This window comes from Orycteropus afer, unplaced genomic scaffold, assembly GCF_000298275.1.
Source record: "Orycteropus afer afer isolate SDZICR_OR568_19922 unplaced genomic scaffold, OryAfe1.0 scaffold00002, whole genome shotgun sequence".
Taxonomy (NCBI): Eukaryota; Metazoa; Chordata; class Mammalia; order Tubulidentata; family Orycteropodidae; genus Orycteropus; species Orycteropus afer.
In genome coordinates this window covers 462,058-485,071 of record NW_006921589.1, presented here as the reverse complement: position 1 = coordinate 485,071, position 23,014 = coordinate 462,058, and the positions used below count along the sequence as shown (strand labels likewise).

At 42.2% G+C, this 23,014-nt stretch overlaps 2 protein-coding genes across 2 annotated transcripts in view; one reads left to right on the top strand and one right to left on the bottom strand.

Annotated features, from left to right (window-relative positions):
• Positions 1-4,532, bottom strand: part of COL4A4 (collagen type IV alpha 4 chain) — a 143,303-nt gene extending 138,771 nt beyond the window's left edge. The window contains exons 1-3 of the mRNA XM_042783095.1: positions 4,402-4,532; positions 4,234-4,294; positions 3,844-4,086 (exon numbers count right to left, since the gene is read on the bottom strand). Of these exons, the coding sequence (XP_042639029.1) occupies positions 3,844-4,086; positions 4,234-4,294; positions 4,402-4,532 (435 nt within the window). The remainder of the gene's footprint in view (positions 1-3,843; positions 4,087-4,233; positions 4,295-4,401) is intronic.
• Positions 4,531-23,014, top strand: part of COL4A3 (collagen type IV alpha 3 chain) — a 161,049-nt gene continuing 142,565 nt past the window's right edge. The window contains exon 1 of the mRNA XM_007935513.1: positions 4,531-4,617. Coding sequence (XP_007933704.1) covers positions 4,531-4,617 — 87 coding nt within the window. The remainder of the gene's footprint in view (positions 4,618-23,014) is intronic.

Genomic DNA, 23,014 nt, shown 5'->3' with positions numbered 1-23,014 from the left:
TCTCCTACACAGATCCCCCTCTGAGTCGTTGTCTGATTTCTTGACTGCTGCTTCCATAGGTGTTGATTGTGAATCCAAGTAATAAGAAATCTTTGACACTTTCAATCATTTTCCCATTTATTGTGATGCTGCTTATTGGTCCAGTTGTGAGGATTTTCATTTTGTTGATGCTGAGGTGTAATCCATACTGCAGACTACAGTTTTTAATCTTCATCAGTAAGTGCTTCAAATCATCTTCACTTTCAGCAAGCAGGGTTGTGTCATCTGCATATCGCAGGTTGTGAATGAGCCTCCCTCCAATCCTGATGTCATGTATAAGAATAAAATAAAATAATATATAGAATCTAGCCCATATGTACTCACTGCTGTCAAGTTGGATCCGACTCATAGTGACCCCTCCTTGGGTTTCTGAGGTAGTATCTCTAAATAAGTAGACAGCCGAATCTTCCTTCCGAGGAGTGGCTGGTGGGTTTGAACCAGCCTTCTAGTTAGCAGTCAAGTGCCTTAGGCACTACACCACCAGAGCTCCTATATATAGATATTAAAAAACTTGCAAATTAAGGAGTGGCTGGTGGGTTTGAACTGCCAGCCTTCTGGTTAGTATGAGACCAAAAGGGCAACAGTTATTCAAAAGCAAAGTTGAAATGATAAGTGGGGCATGGAAACTAGATTAGTGGGAAGGGAATAAACTGAACACAATTAAAGAGAATGTTGACACATTGTGATAAATGTAATTGACGTCAAATAAGGATTTGTGCGGATGTTGTTAAATAGGAACTTAACTTTCACCAAAACGTCAGTAAAGTATTATTTAAAAAAATAATAATAAAGTCATAGATTTTTGACCTTGTATTATTTTCTCTTAGATAATTCATTTTTTTCCTTTATTGTTGTAAAAAAATATAGATAACACAAAACTTGCCAATTCAATGTTTTTCAGGTGTACAATTCAGTGATATCAACTAGAAATCAACTCTCTTGACCCTAAGACAATTAAAAAAAAAAAACTTTTGTATAAAAAAAAGAAAAAAAAAAACCTCAAGGATTCCAGTTAATTAATAATACCAGGTAAGCAACAGAAACACGTAGTAAAGGTGTCTGTATGTATGTGGTAGAGATTGGGGATGGGTGGTTACGTCTGACTTTCAGATCTGCCACTCTTCAAACTTCAGTGTGTGGGGGGATCACCTCGGGATCTTGTTAAAACGTAGACTCCGACTCAAGGGGTCTGGATGGGATTGGAGATTCTGATCTCTAACAAGCCCTCCCTGGAGATTGAAGCTGCTGCACGTACTGATGGCAATCAGCAAGGTTCTAGGTGGGTTAGCTGGACATTAACCTCAGGGGAGTGGAACAGGGAATGCTTGATTCTGGTGCTTTTTCTTACTGAGCTGAGAAGAGCATCCATACCTGGCGGCACAATTTCTCATCAGGGTAATGGTATTTTCCTTCCTGCAACTGGAGAACAGGGTTCCAATAGGATTTTTATGGGTCGCCCCTAAACAAGTGCTTCTAATGGACCATCACATTAGATTCCTACAACTTCCTGAGGTACATACCGTGATTCACTCCACTCCCGAGAGGCTGGGTCACACTAATAAACCCAGAGTCCACTCCAGGGACCAAGCTCAGCCACAGCCTCTGCCTTCCTGTACTTGCATCACCAGTTTCTCCCCAGCCCTGTTGCTGATCAAGCCAAGATTGGCTCTGGGTGTGCAAATGGTTTGCACTTGACTACTAACTGAAAGGTTGGCAGTTCGAACCCACCCAGTGGTACTATGGAAGAAAAGCCTAACAATGTGCTTCAATAAAGATGCACCAAGAAAAGCCTGCAGAACTCAGTTCTACTCTGTAACACAGGGAGTCGGGAGGCACAATTGACTCAATGGCAGCAGACTGGATTGATTTGCCTTTTTTTTTTTTTTTCCTGGTCCCATTAAAGTGACTTGATGTGGTTTCAGGAAAAGGCAATCAAAATATAAATGGAGAAATCTGGTATTCGGCAAAGAAAACGAGCACTCAGCACTGGCCTGAAGGTTTGTTTTTCAGGAAGTAATGTCAGCTCATGCAAGGTTATCAGACGCCTGTTGGAATTCTTGGACACTGTCACTTCATCAGAGCACCTGCTGCCATCACTCACAAGGATGGCAGGAGAAGGTTCCATAAGAACCCTCCCTGTCAATGGGGAAAAGCTACTATGCACCATGCGTGTTCTTATGTGAATCCTAATAAATGGTCCTTTTTCTTATCCAGCCAAGGGGAGACCGAAGTCAATGCCATCAACAGAAATGTGCGTGGAAAGCTTTCAAGCTTGGCTGTACATGGAGCTCTCTGCTGAGAGTCCCACCCCTAGAGACACCTGAATCCCACCCTTGGAGATGCTGATATAAGTGGCTAGGCCTGGGATGAGCATAAAAGGCAGGGGAAAGGCTGTGATAGTCACTGTACAGCCAAAACCAAACCAAACCAAAAAACGTAGGGGAAGCTCCGGTCTTCACTTAGTATCAGGGTTTTGCCTACCTGCACGTCCACACCACCCCAAGATACCATATTAATGTCTGTACATGACCAACCCATAGTTCACATTTGGCATCTGATAACCAACTACTGCAGATGTCAGTGGCACTGCTCCAAAGCAGGCAAGGGTCCTTAACCTGGGGAAGGAATTCAGGTGGTCTGTGAACCTGGAAGGTCCCTGGGTGGTGTGAAAGTTTGGTGCTTGGCTACTAACCAACAGGTTGGTGGTTCAAATCCACTCAGTGGTGTTGTGAAAGAAAGACGTGGCAATCTACTTCTGGAATATTACAGCCGTTGAAAACCTATGGAGTGTAGTTCTACTCTGACCCACACGGGCTCGCAGGAGTCTGTCAAGGAGACTTGACAGCAGTGAGTTTGGTTTTGGGGTTTGGTGAACTTGGATGGGAAAAAATATATATGTATTTTATTTCACTAACTTCTTGAAATTCGGCATTTCCTCCCATTTGAATATAGGCACAAAAAATCCAGGAGTATTAGCACTTCTTGAGAGTTTGCACCCACCTGTGACATTTTCAGGTCACACTTTAGTGTTTGCAATTATTTCAAAATACCATTTACAGTCCTCCCGACTTGAAAGTGCAGTTGTGTTAACAAAACTGCTGTTAGATCCACAGGTGTTTAAGTCACTCACAACGCTGCACGTACATTACTATGCCATGACTTTAGTATCTTGATAGTGGTATTTCCCTAAAAACGGATTCTGGTTTAATTGCATTTTATGCATTTCACAACATTATTCTGAAAATGGGCCCAAATGCTTTAGCAGAGCCGAGGGGTCCGCTGCACAAGAAAGGACAAGTCTCTGTTCTGGAAACGGTACCCAAACAAGCCAGATACTGCACGTTTGCATTCAAGGCCACCTCTGTGAAGGCAGTCTCAGGGGGGAGCCCTCTTGGACCACAGTCTGGTCTTGTTTTCCCCGCATTTCCGCAGATAAGATTTAGCCTGAAAAGCCAGTTGAAAGTAGCAGAGAATAGATGGGCTTTCTCTCTCCCCTCAGTTGCCTCCTGCTCTTGGCATTTCAGAATGCCGGGACTGCCAGGCCGGTAATTCGAGCCTCCAAATTAATCAAAACACACAGCGCGGGGTTCAAGCCCAGGCAGGCAAGCCCCGAGCCAGACAAGCTCTCCTCTGGTGACCCCCGGCCCCAACTCCCGAAGCCAGCCCGTCACCCCGCGTGCCCCATCCCTGGGTGCCATCCTTCGCCTAGCCCCTTTTCCCCCGCTTCCCCAGTAGGTGTCGCGGCCCCGGCTCCCGTCCAAGTAGCAACAGAGGCTGCCCAGTCTGGGCCCGTGGGCGCCTTACCTCGAAGGACGTCCGCAGCGCGGGGAGCCGGCTCCTCGCCGGCGGGGCGCGCACCTCCAGGTTCCTCGCGCCCAAACCGTGCGCAACACGCGGCCTCGCCAAGGCGCTCTCACCGCCCAGCGCGGCGGCCGCGATCCAGAGGCGAGGAGCAGAAGCGGAAAGGCCGCGTGAGGGCAGCGCCTCGGGAGCCGGGAGCGCGCCTGGCCGCCCGAGTGCATGCTCCCAGCGCGCCTCCCGCTTAATCTGAGCGCGGCCACTGGCCACTCCCCCAACCTACGCAACGCCTCCCCACCTCACACTCCCAAACCCCCAGCCCCGACCTGCACCCCCAGCCCAACTAGGACCCAGGACCCTGCGACCATCCCCTCAGGGGCCCTGGGCCGCGCCCACCTGCCCCAGGCGCGCACCCCGTGGCCTCCTGGGCACGATGCCCGGGTCGGAGGGACACCGCCTGGTGAATGGGGAGGGGGGACGAGGGCGGGACCTACGCCACTTCTTCCCTCCCGCGGAGCCTCGCCAAAATCTCGGTGAGGAGACGACGGCGCGGCCGAACCCTACAAAACCCGCCCCGGCGCCCCGGCGCCGCCAGCCTCACAGCCGGGACGCACAGCCCGAGTCGCGCGGTGACCCACTGGCAGGAAGCCTGCGTGTCCCGGGGCGCTCCGGGGCCCCGCGCGGGCGACCACCATGCACCCCGGGACGACGCCCAGAGACCCCGCGCCCCTGCTGCTGCTCCTGCTGGTGCTTCTGGCGACGACGCCCGCGGCGGGCAAGGTGAGTGTGGGTCTGCGCGACCCCACCAAGCGCACTTGGCCGCTGTGTCCGGGGGACGCAGGCCCACCCACTGGCCTCCGTCTTGCCACCCCCGGCTGGCCGCGGGGTGCCTCCTGGCCCCACGCAGGTCCCTGGGCCGGCAGCTTGGGTGAAAGGAGCTCGCCGGGATGCCCCAGGGACTGGCGGAATTCACCTGGCATAGGGCTTAGAAAGGCCAGACCGGGAGGCAGCTGTGCTGGTCCCGAGGGGTTAGGGATGGGGGTGGGAGGACTTAAGATGTCAGCGAATAAAAAATCAGGGACAAGGACGTGAGAGATGGAGACGCGCGAAGTCAGGGAGGGCGAATCCGAGCGGGCAGCATGGGCGCACAGGACAGGGGGTGGAAAAGTCCCTTTAAATCACAGGGCGGCTGTCCCTGCGGTGAACGCACACTGAACTCTGACCTCTCTGGCGCTGAATTTCGTCCTTGTCAAATATGCCAGCCAATGTTCTATCCATAGTGTTGGGAAAATCAAATGCCATCAATGAAAAATTAAGCACCTTAGTAAGAGAACGCACGTTAGGATATACTAAGCAAGCTATCACTTTGACCTGTATTCAGATTTTGAGCAATCCTTGGTTCGTTGAAATCCATTTCCATACTTTTGATTCTTTTCCATTTAAAAAAGTGGTGTGTCCTCAAAATTATTAGACCTCCCAGAATTAACTTACTTGTGAAAGTTGAAATTTAATTTTTCAGATGTCTTGTGTTATTTTTCACTTAAAAATTAATTTCAGGGTGATAACAAGCAGTATAATTTTCATTTCCAAGGATGAGCAGCTATTTTACCAATGAGCTTATTGGAAAAGATAGTTGCAAAAAATGTTTATATTACATGAAAAACTTCTGATAAACTCTGGCCACAAATAATCCAAAAACGTTTTCCTTTTAAATGTTAAACTAAGACATTACAAATGAAGGTAAGACTCTCTTTAGGCACTCTGCAACCTCCTGATGCCTCCCTACAAGTATCCACTATTAGTTACCACTGTCCGTTTCTTTCCAGACATTTTCTTTTTACGTTCACTTATATGGACCCACAGACAATATCGTGTCTTTCTTTTAACATAATTGATATCCTGCTATATATGTATGCATGTGAATATGCATGTATGTCTGTATCTACATATCTATATGTATATACATAGGCACTCTGATGGCATAGTGCCTAAGGCATTTGACTGCTAACCAGAAGGCTGGTGGATCGAACCCACCAGTCACTCCTCGGAAGGAAGACTGGGCAATCTACTTCCCTAGTGATACTGCCTTGGAAACTCAAGGAGGGGTCACTGTGAGTTGCAATCGACTTGATGGCAGTGAGTTTATATATATATATATATATTTTTTTTATATGTGTGTGTGTGTGTGTATATATATATATATATATATCTGGAACCTGCATATCTTCTTGTGTTAGTATTTAAGATTGCCCTCTGTTTCTTTTTGTTCCATAACATGAGTAACTGTGATGTTGGGCAAACCACTGTACCTCTGTGAACCTCAGTTTTCTCATCTGTAAAATGAGGGAGTTGAAATGTCTACTGAGGTCAGCAGTTGATGTAATGACTGAGATAGAGGTGGGGAAGGGGAACACAGGGGCTCTTCAATGCCAATTGTTGACATTCTGGAATTCAGTAGCTCCAGACTTCTTGTTTTTCAGGAGATAAACTGGACATCTAGTTTCTGTGAGAAATCTCTCAAATTTTAAGGATTAGCAGCTAAATCAAAATTTTACAAAAGAGCACAGTGTGGGCCAAACAATGTATAAATGAGGGCTGAATTTAGCCTTTGGTCATCATATTTATAATCTTTGTACCACATTAGGTAGCGGTATGTTTTGCTCTAAATTTCTTCAATTCTACTTCAGCAGTTCTCAAAACTTGGAGATATCAGTGGTGTGACCCTACATGCCCAGTCTGTACTGGGAGGAACTGTCTACCCACACGATTTGTACTGAAACACACAGAGTGAAATATTTCTGCTGTTTTGCTGCAGACAGCCAGTCCCAGGCCTGGTGCTGCACACCACCCCTGGGTTATAGCTGTTACCAGACCTCAGATGATGGTGCTGAGACTAGATCTGGGAGTGCCTCTATGCCAGAGCTCTTTTGCTGATCTCTGAACAAGAGCAAGTTCATGGTTTGAGATATCATGGTTTAGCCTTTCTATTACTGCCTTCAAATTCCAGATGGGGCAGAAAAATGGTAGGCAAACCAAGAGTGGAATAACTACAGCTTTAAAGAAGCACACTTTTCTCACCTGGTTTTATTTTTAAATTTAATACTTCAGTATATTTAGGAAATATGTCAAACAAACAAAGGTAATGTAATGGGCATCAATTTAGCTATCAATTCCTCAGATGAAGCAAATATTAATAACCTTTGATTCCTTTGCTTTCTGCATGAGTTCTCACATACTGCTAGTGGGACTGTAAGATGGTACAACCATTGTGGCAAATAGCATGGCGTTTCCTGAAAAAACTGAAGTTGGTGAGTGGCTTCCAGCTTGAGGCCATTACAAATTAAGTCGTCATAGGCATCATTAACATGTTCTTGGAGCACATGTGCTTACATAAATGTTGGCTTTTCACCTAACAGTGAAATTCCTGGTTCTAGGATAAGCTGATATTCAACTATAGTACATACTATCAAATAGTTTTCACGAATTGGGTTGTACCAATTTAGATGCTCACAGTTTATTATTGTTCTAACTATACTAAATCATCACTAACTCTTGGTTTGGTCAGACTTTTGATTTTAGCTATTCTATGTAGACATCACTTTGATATTTTAATTTTTATTTCCTTGATTACAAATAAGATTGAATGCTTTCTAATATGATTATTGGCAATTTTTATATTCTCTTTTGTTTACTGCCTGCCTAAATTCTTCAAACATTTTTCTGTTAACATATAACTCACTGCCATCAAGTCGGATCTGACTCATAGCGACCCCTCCTTGGGTCTCTCAGGCAGTATCACTACGGAAGTAGATTGCCCAACCTTCCTTCCAAAATTAACATATATAGGAATTCCTTATTTACACTGGATAGGAGACGTGTATTAATTATATGTGTTGCATATATATCCTTCCGTCTGTGGCTCGCCTTTAAATTGTCTTAATGTTGTCATTTGATATAGAGAAGTTTTTCATTTTAGTGTGGTAAAATGTATCCATATTTTCATTAATAGCTAGAGCTTTTGAGTGTTATTTTAAAACTCATATTTCACTGTGAGATCATAAAGACGGTATCCTCAAATAAATTCAGAAAACTTTACTGTTCCACTTAGCATATTTAGATACACAACCTTATGGAACTGATTTTTATGTGTAATTTGAATAGGAGCTCCGGTGGCATAGTGCCTAAGACATTTGACTGCTAATCAGAAGGCTGGCAGTTCAAACCCTCCAGCCACTCCTCAGAAGGAAGGTTGGGCAATCTACTTCCATAGTGTAATAAGAGCTACAGGTCAAGATTTTTTTATATATATAGATATACTGTTGTCCTTGAATGATTTGTTGAAAAGCCCACCTTTCCCCCTACTCATTTTTATTTAACTTGTCATAAATCAAATGTCCGTATATGGATAGATCTGTTTCTGGGCTCTCTTCTGTTCCATTTGTCTCTTTGTCTGTTTGCCAATATCACACTGCCTTCATTGCCATAGCTTTATAACAAGTCTTGATATCTGGTAGGGCAAAGTCCCTCATCTTGTTCTTCAAGAGAGTCTTGGCAATTTTTGATCCTTCACTTGTCCACATAAATTTTGGCCAATTCATAAAGGAAGCAAGAAAAAAGTCTTTGGGTTTTAATTGCAATTCTACTGTATCTGTACATCTATTTGTGGAGAATAGACATGTTTGCAATACTAACTCTTAATTCATAAACATAATATGTAATTCTTTATTTAGAGCTTTTATTTCTCTCAATGTTTTAGAGTTTTCTGTTTCTTTTATTTGTAAGTATTTTAATTTCTGATGTTATTGTAAATATTACATTTTTAAATTTCATGATCTAACTATCCACCACTGTCATACTGTCAGTCTGTCAGACTGTGGTGGCTTGCCTGTTCCTATGATGCTGGAAGCAATGCCACCAATGTTTCAAACACCAGCAGAGTCACCTATGGTGGACATGTTTCAGTGGAGCTTCCAGACTAAGACAGACTAGGAAGGGAGACCTGGTGATCTACTTCTGAAAAAACTGGCCAGTGAAAATTTTATGAATAGTACCAAAACAAGGACTGATACAGTACTAGAAGATGAGCTCCTCAGGTTGGAAGACACTCAAAATACAACTAGGGAAGAGCTGCCTTCTCAAATTACAGTCCACCTTAATGATGTGGATGGAGTAGAGTTGTGGGGACTATCATTTGCTGATATGGCATGACTCCAAATGAGAAAAAGCAACTGCAAACATTCATTAATAATTGGAACATGGAATGTATGAAGTATAAATCTAGGAAAATTGGAAGGTATCATAAATGAAATCAAACACATGATGATCACTATCCTAGCCATTAGTGAAATGAAAAGACTGCTACTGGCCATTTTGAACTGGACAGTCATATAGTTTACTGTGCCAGGAATGATGAATTGAAGAGGAATGGTGTTGCATTCATTGTCCAAAAGAATGTTTCCAGATCTATGCTGAGAAGCTAAATGACTGGGACCTTTTAAAAATTAAATTCTTATGTGCATCAAAAGACTTCTCCAAAAGGGTAAAAAGAACCTACAGATTGGGAAGGGAGCTCTGGTAAAAATATTTAGCTATGACATATCTGACAAGGGACTTATCTCCAAAATTTATAGAAAACTTCAATACCTCAACACCAAAAAGACAAACAACTCAATTTAAAAATGGGCAAGGAACATGGACACTTGACTAAAGAAGATCTGCTGGTGGTCAACAAACACATGAGGAAATGCTCATTATCATTAGCCATTAAAAAAAAAAAAAAAAACAAGCTCACTGCTGTCAAGTCGATTTCGACTCAATGACCCCTCCTTGGGTTTCCGAGGCCATATGACTACAGAGGTAGATTGCCTAGTCTTCTGAGGAGTGGCTGGTGGGTTTGAACGGCCAACCTTCTGGTTAGCAGTCAAATTCCTAGGCACTATGCAGAGGTGCAAATCAAAACAACAATGAGATATTATCTCACTCAGCAATAATAGCAAAGTTCAACAGGACAGAAAATAGCAAATGCTGGAGTGGTTGCAGAGAGATTGGAACTCTCATACACTGCTGGTGGGACTGTAAAATGGTACAGTGATTGTGGCAAATGGTATGGCATTTCCTTAAAAATCTGAAAATAGAAATACCGTTTGACCTAGCAATTCCATTACTAGGAATATATCCTAAAGAGGTGAGAGATAGCACATGAACAGATATATGTACACCTATGTTCATCGCAGCACAATTCAGCAAAGAGATGGGAACAACCTAAGTGCCCATCAACAGATGAATAGATAACCAAACTATGGTACATTCACACAATGGAGTACTATGCTACATTAAAGAATGAAGGATACATGAATCATCTCACAACATGGATGAATTTGGAGGACATTGTGCTGAGTGAAATAAGTCAATCGCAGAAGGACAAATATTGTATGAGCCCATTATTGTAAAATGTCAAGGAAAGGTTTACTCAGGGAAGGAAATTCGCTTTGTTGGTTACTGGGGAAGGGAGAGAAAGGAAGACTAATTGGGAGTCACATGTTGATTTGGGTGAGGGGAGGGATGGTGTGGAAAGAGTCTGTGACCAGCATGATTACATTGGGGAAAGGAAGGACACTGAAATGTGCACATAAGATATAGACAACAGTGGCAAATACTAGTACATGCACAATACTGCATTACCACAAACACCAAACACCAGGCTATGGATAAATGCAGAGAGAGGTGAGAAGGTCGGGTGGGGGTAGGTGAACAGAAATATACCCTAGACCAAGGATAGATTGGGCTGAAAAAAACTTTCATATGCACTTGTGCTACAAAATTAGCCACATACATTACAGAAGCAACAGAAGACAGGGTTGGAGTCACTTCTCAGAGACAACCAAACACCTTGAGAGAGAGAATCATCAGGCCTGCAGATTCAAGACCATGGTCTCGGGGCATCATGCTCAGTTGCCACAACATAGTACATAAAAGTCTTGTTCTACAACCTACTTTGGTGAGTAGTGACTAGGGTCTTAAAGGTTTTTGAGCAGCCACCTTAGATGCAACTATTGGTCTCCTCTCATCTGCAGCAAAGAAAAGTGAAGAAAATCAAAGGCATCTGGAAACAATTAGTCCAAAGATATGATGGACCCCAAGACCAGAAGAACTAGATGGTGCCCAGCTACCAATGCCACCCACTTAGAAAGGGTTCAAAACTGGAGATCCTGGATGGAGTAGGAGGAAAAATGTGGAACAAAATTCAAAAACACAGACATGACCAGAATTGGTGGTTGGATAGAGACTGGTGGAACCCTGAGACTATGGCCCCGGGTTACCCTTCAGGCATAGAAATGAACTCACTTCTATGGATTGGTTCTCAGCCCAACAGTAGTAGAAAGACCTACCTGCAGAACACCTACCCCAGGGTGATGTATCCCCCTAATCTAAGGAGATGTACCCCTTAGATCAGTCAGACATGAGACACCAGAGGGACAGCATTCACATAGAAGGAAAGCTGGACAGACAGGAATGTGTCATTAAGGAGGACACAGGCAGAGGGTAGTTACAGGGAGGACCAGGGAGGGGTGGAAAGTTTTTTATGGTTGGGGATGGTAATCAGGCTGTGAAATCAAATATGCATGAACTATGGAACATAAAACAAATTTGCTTTGTAAATTTGCACCCAAAGCACAATATAAAAAAAAAAAAAATCTGTCCTGAAACGCAAAGCTGGCAGTGATAGGATAATGTTCATACACCTACAGGGAAGACCAGTTAATGTAACTATTATTCAAATTTATGCACCAACCACTAATGCAAAAGTTGAAGAAATTGCAGTTTTTATCAACTTCTGCAGCCTGAAATTGATCCAATATGCAATCAAGATGCATTCATAATTACTGGTTATTGGAACATAAAGGATGGAAATACAGAAGAAAGGCAGTAGCTGGAAAATGGCCTTAGTGATACAAAGGATGCTGGAGATCACATGATGGAATTTTTCAAGACCAAGTTATTCATTGTCAATACTTTTTTCAATAGTGTAAACAGAGACTATTCACATGGACTTCTCCAGATGGGATACACAGAAATCAAGCGACTGCCTCTGTGGAAAGAGATGGTGGAGAAGCTCAGTATCATCAGTCAGAACAAAGCCAGAAGGCATGTGTGAAACAGAACATCGATTGTTCATATACAAGTTCAAACTGAAGCCAAAGAAAGTTAAAAACAAGTCCATGAAAGACAAAGTCTGACCTTGAATATATCCCCCTTGAATTTAGAGACCATCTCAAGAATAGATGACACATTGAACACCAGTGACCAAAGAGCAGATGAGTTGTAGGATGACATCACAGACATCATGCTTGAAGAAAGCAAAAGGTTATTAAAAAGACAGAGAAAAAGAAAGACCAAAATGGATGCTGGAAGAGACTCTAAACTTGCTCTTGAATGAAGAGTACCTGAAGCAAATGGAGGAAGTTATGAAGTAAAAGAGCTAAATGAAAGATTTCAAAGGAGGCTTGAGAAGACTCAATATTATAGGAGCGTGTGCAAAGACCTAGGGTTAGGAAAACAAAAATAGAACATGCATGGCATTTCTCAAGCTGAAAGAACTGAAGAAAAAATCCAATATTGAAGGATTCTGTGGAAAAATAGTGAACAATGAAGGAAGCACCAAAAGGAGATGGAAGGAATACGCAGAGTTACTGTACCAAAAAGAATTGGTCAGTGTCCAGCTATCTCATGGGGAAGCATATCATCAAGAACCAATGGTATTGAAGGAAGAAGTCCAAGCGCATTGAAGTCATCAGTGAAAAACAAGGCTCCAAGATTTCACAGAATTCTAATTGAGATGTCACGACAAATGAATGCAATGCTGAAGGTGCTCACTTGTCCATGCCAAGAAATTTGGAAGACAGCCGACCGGGCCAACTAACTGGAAGAGATGTATATTTCTGCCCATTCCAAATAAAAGTGATCCCCCAAAAATGTGGAAATTTTCAAGCAATATCTTAATATCACACACAAGTAAAACTTTGCTGAAGATAATTCATAAATGGTTACAACAGTACATCAGCAGGGAACTGCCAGAAATGAAAGCTAGAATCAGAAGAAGACATGGAATGAGGAATATCATTGCTGATGCCAGATGGATCTTGGCTGAAAGCAGGTGAAAAAATATTTACCTTGTTTTGTTGACTGTGCAAAGACATTCAACTGTGTGGATCATATCAAATTATGGATAACATTTCAAAGAATAAGAATTCCAGAATACTTAACTGTGCTCATACAGAACCTGTCTATAGACAGTCATTTGCACAGAACAAGAGGATTCTGTGTGGTTTAAAATCAAGAAAGGTGTGTGTCTAGGTTTTGTCTTTTCACCATAATTATTTCAGTCTGTATGATAAGCAAACAGATCTGAGAAGCTGGACTACGTGCAGAAGAATGGGGCATCAGGATTGGAGGAAGACTCATTAACCATCTGTGATGTACAGATAACACAGCCTTGTTCACTAATAACCACAGCAGTGGTTTTGGGGGAAGGCGCCAAATGTGTTTCCCCCACCCCTTCCTCTTCTACTCCCTACTTGCTCCAAACCTACTAGATTTCTTTTTAATGGGGGAGTGTCAAGATCAGCAACAGCAAAGCCACCAGCTCCTTCCCCATGACCAGACCAAAGGTCTTCCTCCTTGAGCACTTCTCTGGACATGGTAGCTTATTTGTTTTCAGGCATGATCCTTGGAAAAACTTTCAATGAAATGAAGTATGTCTTTGTATTTCCTTTATAATTTTTGGTGTATTAGCAGTGTACATTAACACCTGTTATCTGAGAGTAAGATTAACTTTGTTAAGTAATGTAATTGATTAGATGCTCAAGCCTGTCAGTATATGCTTCCAATAGCAGGGCTGTCTGGTCTGGGAATGCCCGGCATTCCTTCATCTACGTGGAGATGACTTTCATGTGGCATTGACCATTTTGTGCTTGACATCAACCAGAAAGCATCCACACAGAGTAAAATAATTTCCTAGATAAGTAAAAATATACAGTGCTCAGGGCATTTTTTTTCCACAAAGTTTATATCTGGCCTCAGCCTCAACTTTTTAACCATAACAGTTTCACTGTAGGTCATTTATTTCATCTCTGTTTTCATGATGAGAAAATAAGCAAAACAGGATTACATCACCTTAACAGAATAAGCGTCTTCCTTAGTAGACCTACCACCACGACCTTGAACAGCTACTTAACTTTTCTGAGTTGTCTTCATCTCTAAAAGTCTGAAGGTCTGTGGTGAGAATTTGACATAACGTATGTCAACAATTTCATTCTACGCGGATTAACAGTCAATGTCCACAGAAGCGGCAGTCAGGAAATCAAATGACACATTATGTTGGGCTCATCTGCTGCAAAAGACCTCTTTAAAGTTTTTAAAGGAAAGATGTCACTTTGATGACTAAGGCACACCTGACCCAAGGCATGGTCTTTTAAATTGCCTCAGATGATTCAAAAGCTGGACAGTGAAAAAGGAAAACCGAAGAACTGATGCATTAGCACTGTGGTGTTGGCGAAGAATATTGAATATGCCATGGACTGCCAAAAGAACAAACAAAAACGTCTTAGGGGAAAAGACAACCAGAATGTTCCTTAGAAGTGAGATGGTGAGATGTTGATTTGTTTATTTTGGACATGTCATCAGGAAAGGCCAATCAGTGGAAAAGGACGTAGTATTTGGTACAAAACAGCGTCAGCGAAAATCAGGGACACCTCATGAGATTGGATTGGCACAATAGCTACACTAATGGATGGAGACATACCAGTCATCATGAGGTGGCATAGGAGTGGGCAGTGTTTCTTTCTGTTGTACATATGGTCACCATGAGTTGTAGCGGACTCCATGGAAACTAGCAACACAACATATGAACTTCTAGCACCGTGCTCAGTACGTAAGTGCAGCTAACACAGCAGGTGGGTACTTGGTTCAATAAAGATCATGGGAGTGCACTTGTCTTCCTTTGACATACCTAGTGTGATCATATATATGTGTCAACATCTCTAAATAAGAAACTTACTGTTTTAAATTATTGATGTGTGCATGATGGAAAAAAATCCACGCTCACAGTGTTTTTTAGAATGCATATTAGCATCCCAAGGTTTGTTACAACCAAATAAGGTTGAAATCACCACCTGTCTGTCAGTTGGTCTCACTGTGGAGACGTGCATGTTGCTGTGATGCTGGAAACTATGCCACTGGTATTTCAGGTACCAGCAGGGTCACCCCTGGTGGACCGAACCAAAACCAAACCAAACACATTGCCATGGAATTGGATCCAGTTCATAGCGACCCCTCCTTGGGTTTCCGAGGCAGTATTACTACAGAAGTAGATTACCCAGTCTTCCTTCTGAGGAGTGGCTGGTGACTTTGAACCGCCAGCCTTCTGGTTAGCAGTCAAGTGCCTTAGGCACTACGCTACCAGAGCTCCTACCCATGGTGGACAGGTACAGTGAAACTTCCAGACTAAGACTGACTAGGAAAAAAGGCCTGGTAATCTATTTCCAAATAGTAGTCAGAGAAAACCTTACAGATCACAATAGTCTGTTGCCTGGCTCACTTGCTTTGGATGTTGTGTTAGATTGGGTTCTCTAGAGAAGCAAAACCAGTAAAGCTTATATATACATATAGAGAAAGATAAATTTATCTTAGGAAAATGGCTCACACACTTATAGAAGCTGGCAAGTCCAAAGTTCTTGGATTAAACATCAAGCTGGAGGCTTTTCCTGACTTACGCAACTGCGGGGGCTGATGAGCTCAAGGGTGGCAGGCAGTAGTACACTGGCTGTTAACTCCAATGAATGACGAATCCAAGATTGCCAGGCCAAATGGTGGATTGTTTGCTCACGGAGAGTTGTAGGCAACACAACAGGATCCCGATCCACGGAAGTGTGTCTCTTCTCCCAGGTTGTCCATAAATATATTGGAAACAGGCCACACCCCTGGGGAAACTCCATTTAAACCAATTGGCTACTCAAAACATATACATCTGATCCCATCCTGGGAATAACCCACATCATAATTGTTTAAACCACACAGAATTGTGGTCCAGCCAAGTTGACACACAGCTCCAACTATCACAGATGTCACCAGGGAGCATCAGTTGCTGGACAAGAACATCATGTTGTAAAGAGGAGGCCTCTATGGGCAAGGGAGAGCCTTGGAGAGGTTGATTGGTTCAGTGACTCAATGGCTACAATGGTGGACTCAGACGTGCTGGTGATGAGGCAGGACAGGTAGCATTTTGTTGTGTTGTACATAAGGTCACCATGAGCTGGAGTCAACTCCATGGCAGCTAATAGGGGATCTTGAAGCTCTGACCTATAAGTGAGTTAGAATGACATTACTAAATGACATGGGTGAAGCTTGGAGGGTAAACCTAACCTTCTGTGACAAACATTGTTTATAACTTCATGTGAAAATATATGGTTTACTACAGCATACTTTAGTTTGTGTAATAAAAACTCTCAGCATTATATGTTAGTATTAAGGAGCTCTGGTAGCATAGTGCCTAAGGCACTTGACTGCTCACCAGAAGGCTGGCAGTTCAAACCCACCAGCCACTCCTCGGAAGGAAGGTTGAGCAATCCTACTTCCGTCGTGATATTGCCTCGGAAACCCAAGGAGGGGTCGCTATGAATCGGGTCCGACTCGACGGCACACAACAACAACAACAAAAGGCATTGTTATTGTTGTTAGGTGCCATTGGGTCGGTTTCAAAACACTGCTAGGTCCTTCACCGTTCTCACAGTCGTTGTCATGCTTGAGCCCATTGTTGTGCTCACCGTGTCAGTCCATCTGCTTAAGGGTCTTCCTCTTTTTTGCCGACCCTCTGTTTTACCCAACATCATGTCCTCCTCCAGAGACTTCTCCCTTCTGAGAACATGACCAGAGTATGAGACGAAGTCTGAGCATTCTCACTTCTAAGGAACATTCCAGCTGTACTTCCTCTAAGACAGTTTGGTTCATTCTTCTAGCCATCAGTCAATATTCTTCACCAATACTGCAATTTAAATGCTTCAGTCCTTCAGTCTTCCTTATTCATTGTCTAGCTCACATATGCATATGAGACTGTTGAAAATACCATGACTTGAGTCTGGCGCACCTTAGTCTTTAAGGTAGTATCTTTGCTCTTAAACACTTGAAAGAGCTCTTTTGCAGCAGATTTGACCAATGGAATACACTGTTTGATAATCTTCATTGCTGCTTCCGTAGGCATTGATTATGGATCCATGTAAAATGAAGTCTATGACAGCTTCACTCTTTTTTCTGTTTATCATGATGTTGCTTATTAGTTCAGTTCTGTGGATTTTCGTTTTCTTTATGTTGAGGTGTAATCCATGCTAAAGGTTGTAGTCTTTGGTCTTCATCAGTAAGTGCTTCAAGTCTTCTTCACTTTCAGCAAGCAAGGTTGTGTCATCTGCATATTGCGAGTTTTGATGAGTCTTCCTCTAATCCTGACACCTCGTTCTTCTTCTTAAGGTACACCTTCTTGGCTTATTTGTTCAGCATACAGATTGAATAAGTATGATGAAAGAATACAGCCCTGACACATACCTTTCCTGATTTTAAACCATTCAATATCTCCTTGTTCTGTTTGAACGACCGCCTCTTGATCTGTGTTCTGGTTCTTCATGAGTGGAGGAACCTGTACATAGACCAAGAGGTAGTCAGTAGGAGTTAGGAACTATCAATAAAGGCCTTCAAAGATAATGGAAAATTTTTTGCTCTTCTTAGCAAACAGGATTAGATAAAAGCTTAACTTGATGGTGACAAAAACAAATAAAACTACATATGAACCTGGTAAGAAAGCACCTTATTCCAGGTTCTGCGTTGATTTCACAAGGTGTAGTTACTGGCTCTTGTCTTCGCAAAAGGCCCTGTTAGTGTTTCCTTAGCCCTGGGGTTACTCATATAACTGCCAGTTAAGGCCTCTGGCTTCCAGTACACTTTCTAGCCAAAGCTGAATTAAATACCAGCTCTGTAATTTTCCATCCTCACATATTTGCGTAACTTGAGACAAATATCTGTGTCCATGTTATCTAATAGAAATATTATGTGAGCCCTAATGGCAAGTCATATATACATGTAAAACTTTCTAGTCATGTTAGAAAAATAAAAAGAAACAGGTGAAGTTAACTTTAATGTATTTATCCTAGTATATCCAAAATGTTACAATTTCAACATGTCATTACTATTAAAAACAATAAGGTAGCTGACATTTCTGTTTCATACTAAGTCTTCAAAATCTAATGGGCGTTTTGTTACATGCCTCCTACATCTCAATTCAGACTAGCTACATTTAGCCACAGGTAGCAAGTGGCCATTATCCTAGACAGTGTGGGTTTATGTAAATGTCATCCAGACAAGGAGAGGGCAATATTGTCCTTGAAGTTACATCTCTGAATAAAACACATTGTGTTTGATTATTTGCCTTTGAAATAAACACTTGTCAAAAATCAAAAACTTTAATTAAAGGCAATAAATCAGGGATGCATTGTGCCTAAATAGCTGTGCAACTTTATCTCTGGAAAATTAAGATAGCTGCCTTGGCTGTAGTATTTAAAGCTATAGACATTATTAATTGCATATATATTGTCTCTGTTACCAGAATAGAAGTAAATTATGCATGTAAAGAATTTTTGTTAAAGTCACAAAAATGGCAAACACTTAAAAAAAAAAATAGGAAGAGGGGGATCTATATTGCAAACCAGCACAACATGGTTTGCCTTTTGCCTTAAGTTCTAAGTCAGCCTGTGGTCTAATGCTCTGCATATACAATATCAGATTGTCAACTATTGCTGCATATCCATGGTTGGCATTTATGTGTGTGTGTTTGTGTACATATAACTATGCATACTTGTCTTTTAAAGGGTGTTTAATATTTTTAGCATTCTCTTTTAAATTATTACAATGAGAAAATGCTTGTTTTGAAAAAACAAATATTAAAATTTGGTGATATAATAAATAGTTTTGGGGTAAGCTAGAAATTTTCCATTTTCAATCTTTAAGATCAATGTTTGCTAATTAGATTGTCTCTCCAAATTGGCTTCTTAGAGAAGTGATCCCAGTGTTTAAAAATGATTTCAAGTGTATTTAGAAACACCGGAAGATTTGTCATTAAGTAGACAAAACAGTCAGGTCACTGAATTTTTTTCCCACCAGGATATTTAGTTGTTACATGAACTTCCCAAGGAAAAAGTTCTACAGGGAGAACGTTGAGAAATCGCCAGTATTCTCCCCTGGTATCAGATGACCGAGACCGAAGACAACAAGAATAGTTATTTATTTTCTTTAACCAGGATGATGGGATAATTTTATGCTCTTTGTTTATGTGTGATACATGGAAAACTGAAGAGTTCACATACTGACTTTTTTTTTAAGGTTGCATGTGTTGTACAAAATTTGGAAAATTTATAAAAGTACAAAAATAAATATAAAAATGAAAACTATCCATGATCATATGACCCAGAGATAATTACTGTTAATGTTACCATCTATGTCTTTCCAAACATTATTTCATTCTGCTTTTTTCACCTAACAATATATTCATGAAAATTTTCCATGCCATTAACTGTTCCAGTTATCATTTTTAAGTGTCTGCAGAGTATTTCATGATTGAATTGCCAGCCTTTCAGTTAGTAGGAGAGCACTTAACCGTTGCTCCACCCAGACACCCATATAGGGGGGTACCACAACTTATTTCAGTAATACTCTCCTATTGAATGTGTTGGTTATTTCCAGTATTAAAAATAATGCTAAAATGGACATCTTGGAGAAACACTTTTGCTAAAATATTTTTGAGAAGCATGTATGTGAATGTTTTCTTATCAGTTGTCTGGTTTTGTGCATTTCTGAGTTAGAGGGTGAAGTATCACTCCTGATTGATAGAGAGGGTCTAGTCCAAGGCCATTCATATCAAGTTCATGGAAGAAATAAATACAAAACTGGGAGTTCGGGTTATTATTTGGCTCTCATCTACCAAAAGGAGCTCTGGTGCTGTTGTAGTTAAAGCATTTGGCTTCTAACCAGAAGGTTGGCGGTTTAGCTCACCAGCTGCTCCGTGGAAGGAAGATGAGGCTATCTACTTCCTTAAAGATGAACAGCCTTGGAAACCCAATGGAGGTCACCATGAGTCAGAATTGATTCAATAGCAGTGGGGTTTTTTTTTTTTTTTAATCTACCAAAACAGGAGCTCTGGTGGCACAATGGTTAAAGCATTTGGCTGCTAACCAGAAGGTTGGCAGCTCAAACCCACCAACCACTCTACAGGAGGAAAATGAGGCAATTTGCCTCTGTAAGGATTTAAAGTCTTGGAAACCCTATGGGGCAATTCTAGTCTGTCCCGTAAGGTCACTAGGAGTCAGAATTGACACGATGGCAGTGGGCTTTTTTGGTTTTTACCTACCAGACATTTCACAAATGATTGAAAAGGGGTATGAGATGCCACTGTAACTGCTTTAATCATTTAAGTAACTGACATTTGAGATATATTGATGTTAAAATGCTTTGTTGTCAAAGAAGATTAGCTCCTAACACTGTTAACCTTTTACCATCAAAAGCATCGATTAAATACTTTTCACTTGCTGGCATGCTTTTGTCTATGCAGCCTAGAAATATTGTAGCCTGCTTTCATGCTGCTTCTCCTGCTCAACTGCTTGAAGGCAGGTGTTGTGTCCTATTCATCTCTGTGGTCCCAGCTCTTAGCATCTCACTTGTATGGCTGGTCCTTAGTGGATGTTTATGAAAGGAAACAGTGTTTCATTAAGTGCTAAAACTGAAAGATCAGTATAGAAGGAGTACGTTCTTTGTTTAGTCCTTTGGCATGAGAATAAAATATTTTTTTCAAATGAAAAATTGAATGCATCATTAATTCAGTAAGTTGACAAATATTTGTCCAGATCCTATATGCTAGACACAGACTACCAAAAAACCAAACTCACTGCCGTCAAGTCAGCCCCAACTCATAGCGACCCCTCCTTGGGTTTCCGAGGCAGTATCACGATGGAAGTAGATTGCCCAACCTTCCTTCGGAGGAGTGGCTTGTGGGTTTGAACCACCAGCCTTCTGGTTAGCAGTCAAGTGCCTTAAGCACTACACCACCAGAGCTCCTAGACACAGACTGGGAGGGTCAATAAATCCAACACCACTCCTGCTGTCCTCATGGAGTGCCTCCTGTCTTAGTTACCTACCGCTGCTGTAGCACAAATCACAAGGGGGTGGCTTTAAAGAACAGAAGTTTACTTTCTCGTGGTTCTGAAGACAAAACGTCTAAATCAGGGGATCAGCTGTGTCTAGCAATTCCTTCCTGACAGTAGCCCTGGTCATTCCTTAGCTCCTTGAGGAGACTGCCATAGGCTCTTTCTTCCCCATTATGAACTCCAGTCTCAGTCTGATCTGCTGTTTCATAACTCAGAAGTGATGAGATTTGAGATGCACCCTACACTGGTATGACTTCTACTAATTGATTGACTATGTTACATTGGATTTCATCACGGAAATGATGAAATCACCCAAGGCCATCTGAATGAAGGTCATGATTTAGTCATAACAGCATATGGCCAATTTCAATATGTATTTTTTTTTTAAAGGGCGGGGCACAAATCCATAACAGCTACCAATTGAGGAGTAAGCAGACAAGACAATAAAATTACACATGCTATCACAGGGCAAATACAGAACAGTGGAGTGAACTCGTGGGAGTTCTGGTAAGCAAATGTGTAAGCGAAGTGGAGCCAGAAAGTAATTAAGATTTCAGTGGCAGAAAAGCAGAGTTTATCTGCAAAGTGAAGTTGAGAATGTTGGCAGGGAGTTCAGACAGCAAGGAGGGCTCCTGGGAGGTCCTTGTACCTGCTGGCCTATGCCCCAGCCTGAGCCCTTGTCAGGGAGCCACAGCAAGCCGCCAGGTCTAGAAGGATGGGCTGCGTTCTCCTTGCTCTGCCTCACTAGACTAAAGCAGATTTCACAACGCTCTTGGGAAAAAAAAAGCGTTAAAAATAAGACCAGTACTGTATCTGAAATCTCATGAGATAAGGTTCCTACTGATTGGCAGCTGGACCATGGGTCCCACACAGGTGCCAATGTTCTCTAATTGCTGCAGGTAAGTCTGGAAGGGTCCAAGCAGTGGGGTGTCTCAATACTGCATGTGCCTGGGCAGTGCACATGGAGCTGTTGAACTGTGACCCGCTCAGGCCTTGGAACGTCATGAGCTGCATCCCAGACTCCACCTGAGCAGTCATGCATTAAGGGAATCCAAAGCACCCTCTGACCCACAACCCACGGCAGTGGTAAGGACCTGCCACCGTGCACCGGAAGGGAAACACTGTTGTGACCACTTTGGGCAAATCTCTTAACTCCAAGCGTCTTCTCTTCTTCAGCCATAAAATGTGGCAGGAAAAAAGCCTGCTCCTTCTGTCTCCAAAGATAATACAACTGAACACATTCTGCACACAGTGGAGCATTCTACAGATGCCAGGAGTTATTGAGACAGGAATGTGTCCCAGTATCAGGAAAGTAATAGCCCAAATATGTTTCTTGTGCTCCTTTGAATCTCCTATTATTGTGTGACCTAATATCAACTTCCTGGAATGCAGGAAGGAGTGTCTTATTTTCAGAAATCGTATTCAGTGCATTCTTCACTGCTGGTATTTTCTAATAACCTGATTTCAAAACATCAGCAGAAGCGACATCCTCCCTCATTACGGCCCCCATTAAAACATGAGCAGTTTATTTACCTTAAACCACCCCGCGTGAAGACGGAGGCAAAACTCAGCCAGAGAGTTCATCACCTTCAGGGCCGTCTTACCAAATACCTTATCGAAAATACCTGCTCATTATAGAGATATTCCTGGGTAATATTTAATAGTAATAATCTGTTCCTTTCTTATCTTTAAAATATAAGATTGTTTGGCATGTATTTAAAAGAGAAGCCAGGTAACCAGCTTTGGTACACAGCCTCCCACAGATTCCATTAATGTGTATTTGGCTGCAACCAGGATGAACGTGAAAATCCATTTTGCACCCTTTTGCTGAGCACCTCCAGTGAAATGCACTGGCTGAGGAACATCATGGAATATCCTTTAAACAGAGGATGCATCCTTGTGAGGTTTCAAAATAAAATTGCTGGAACTAATTATCAGAT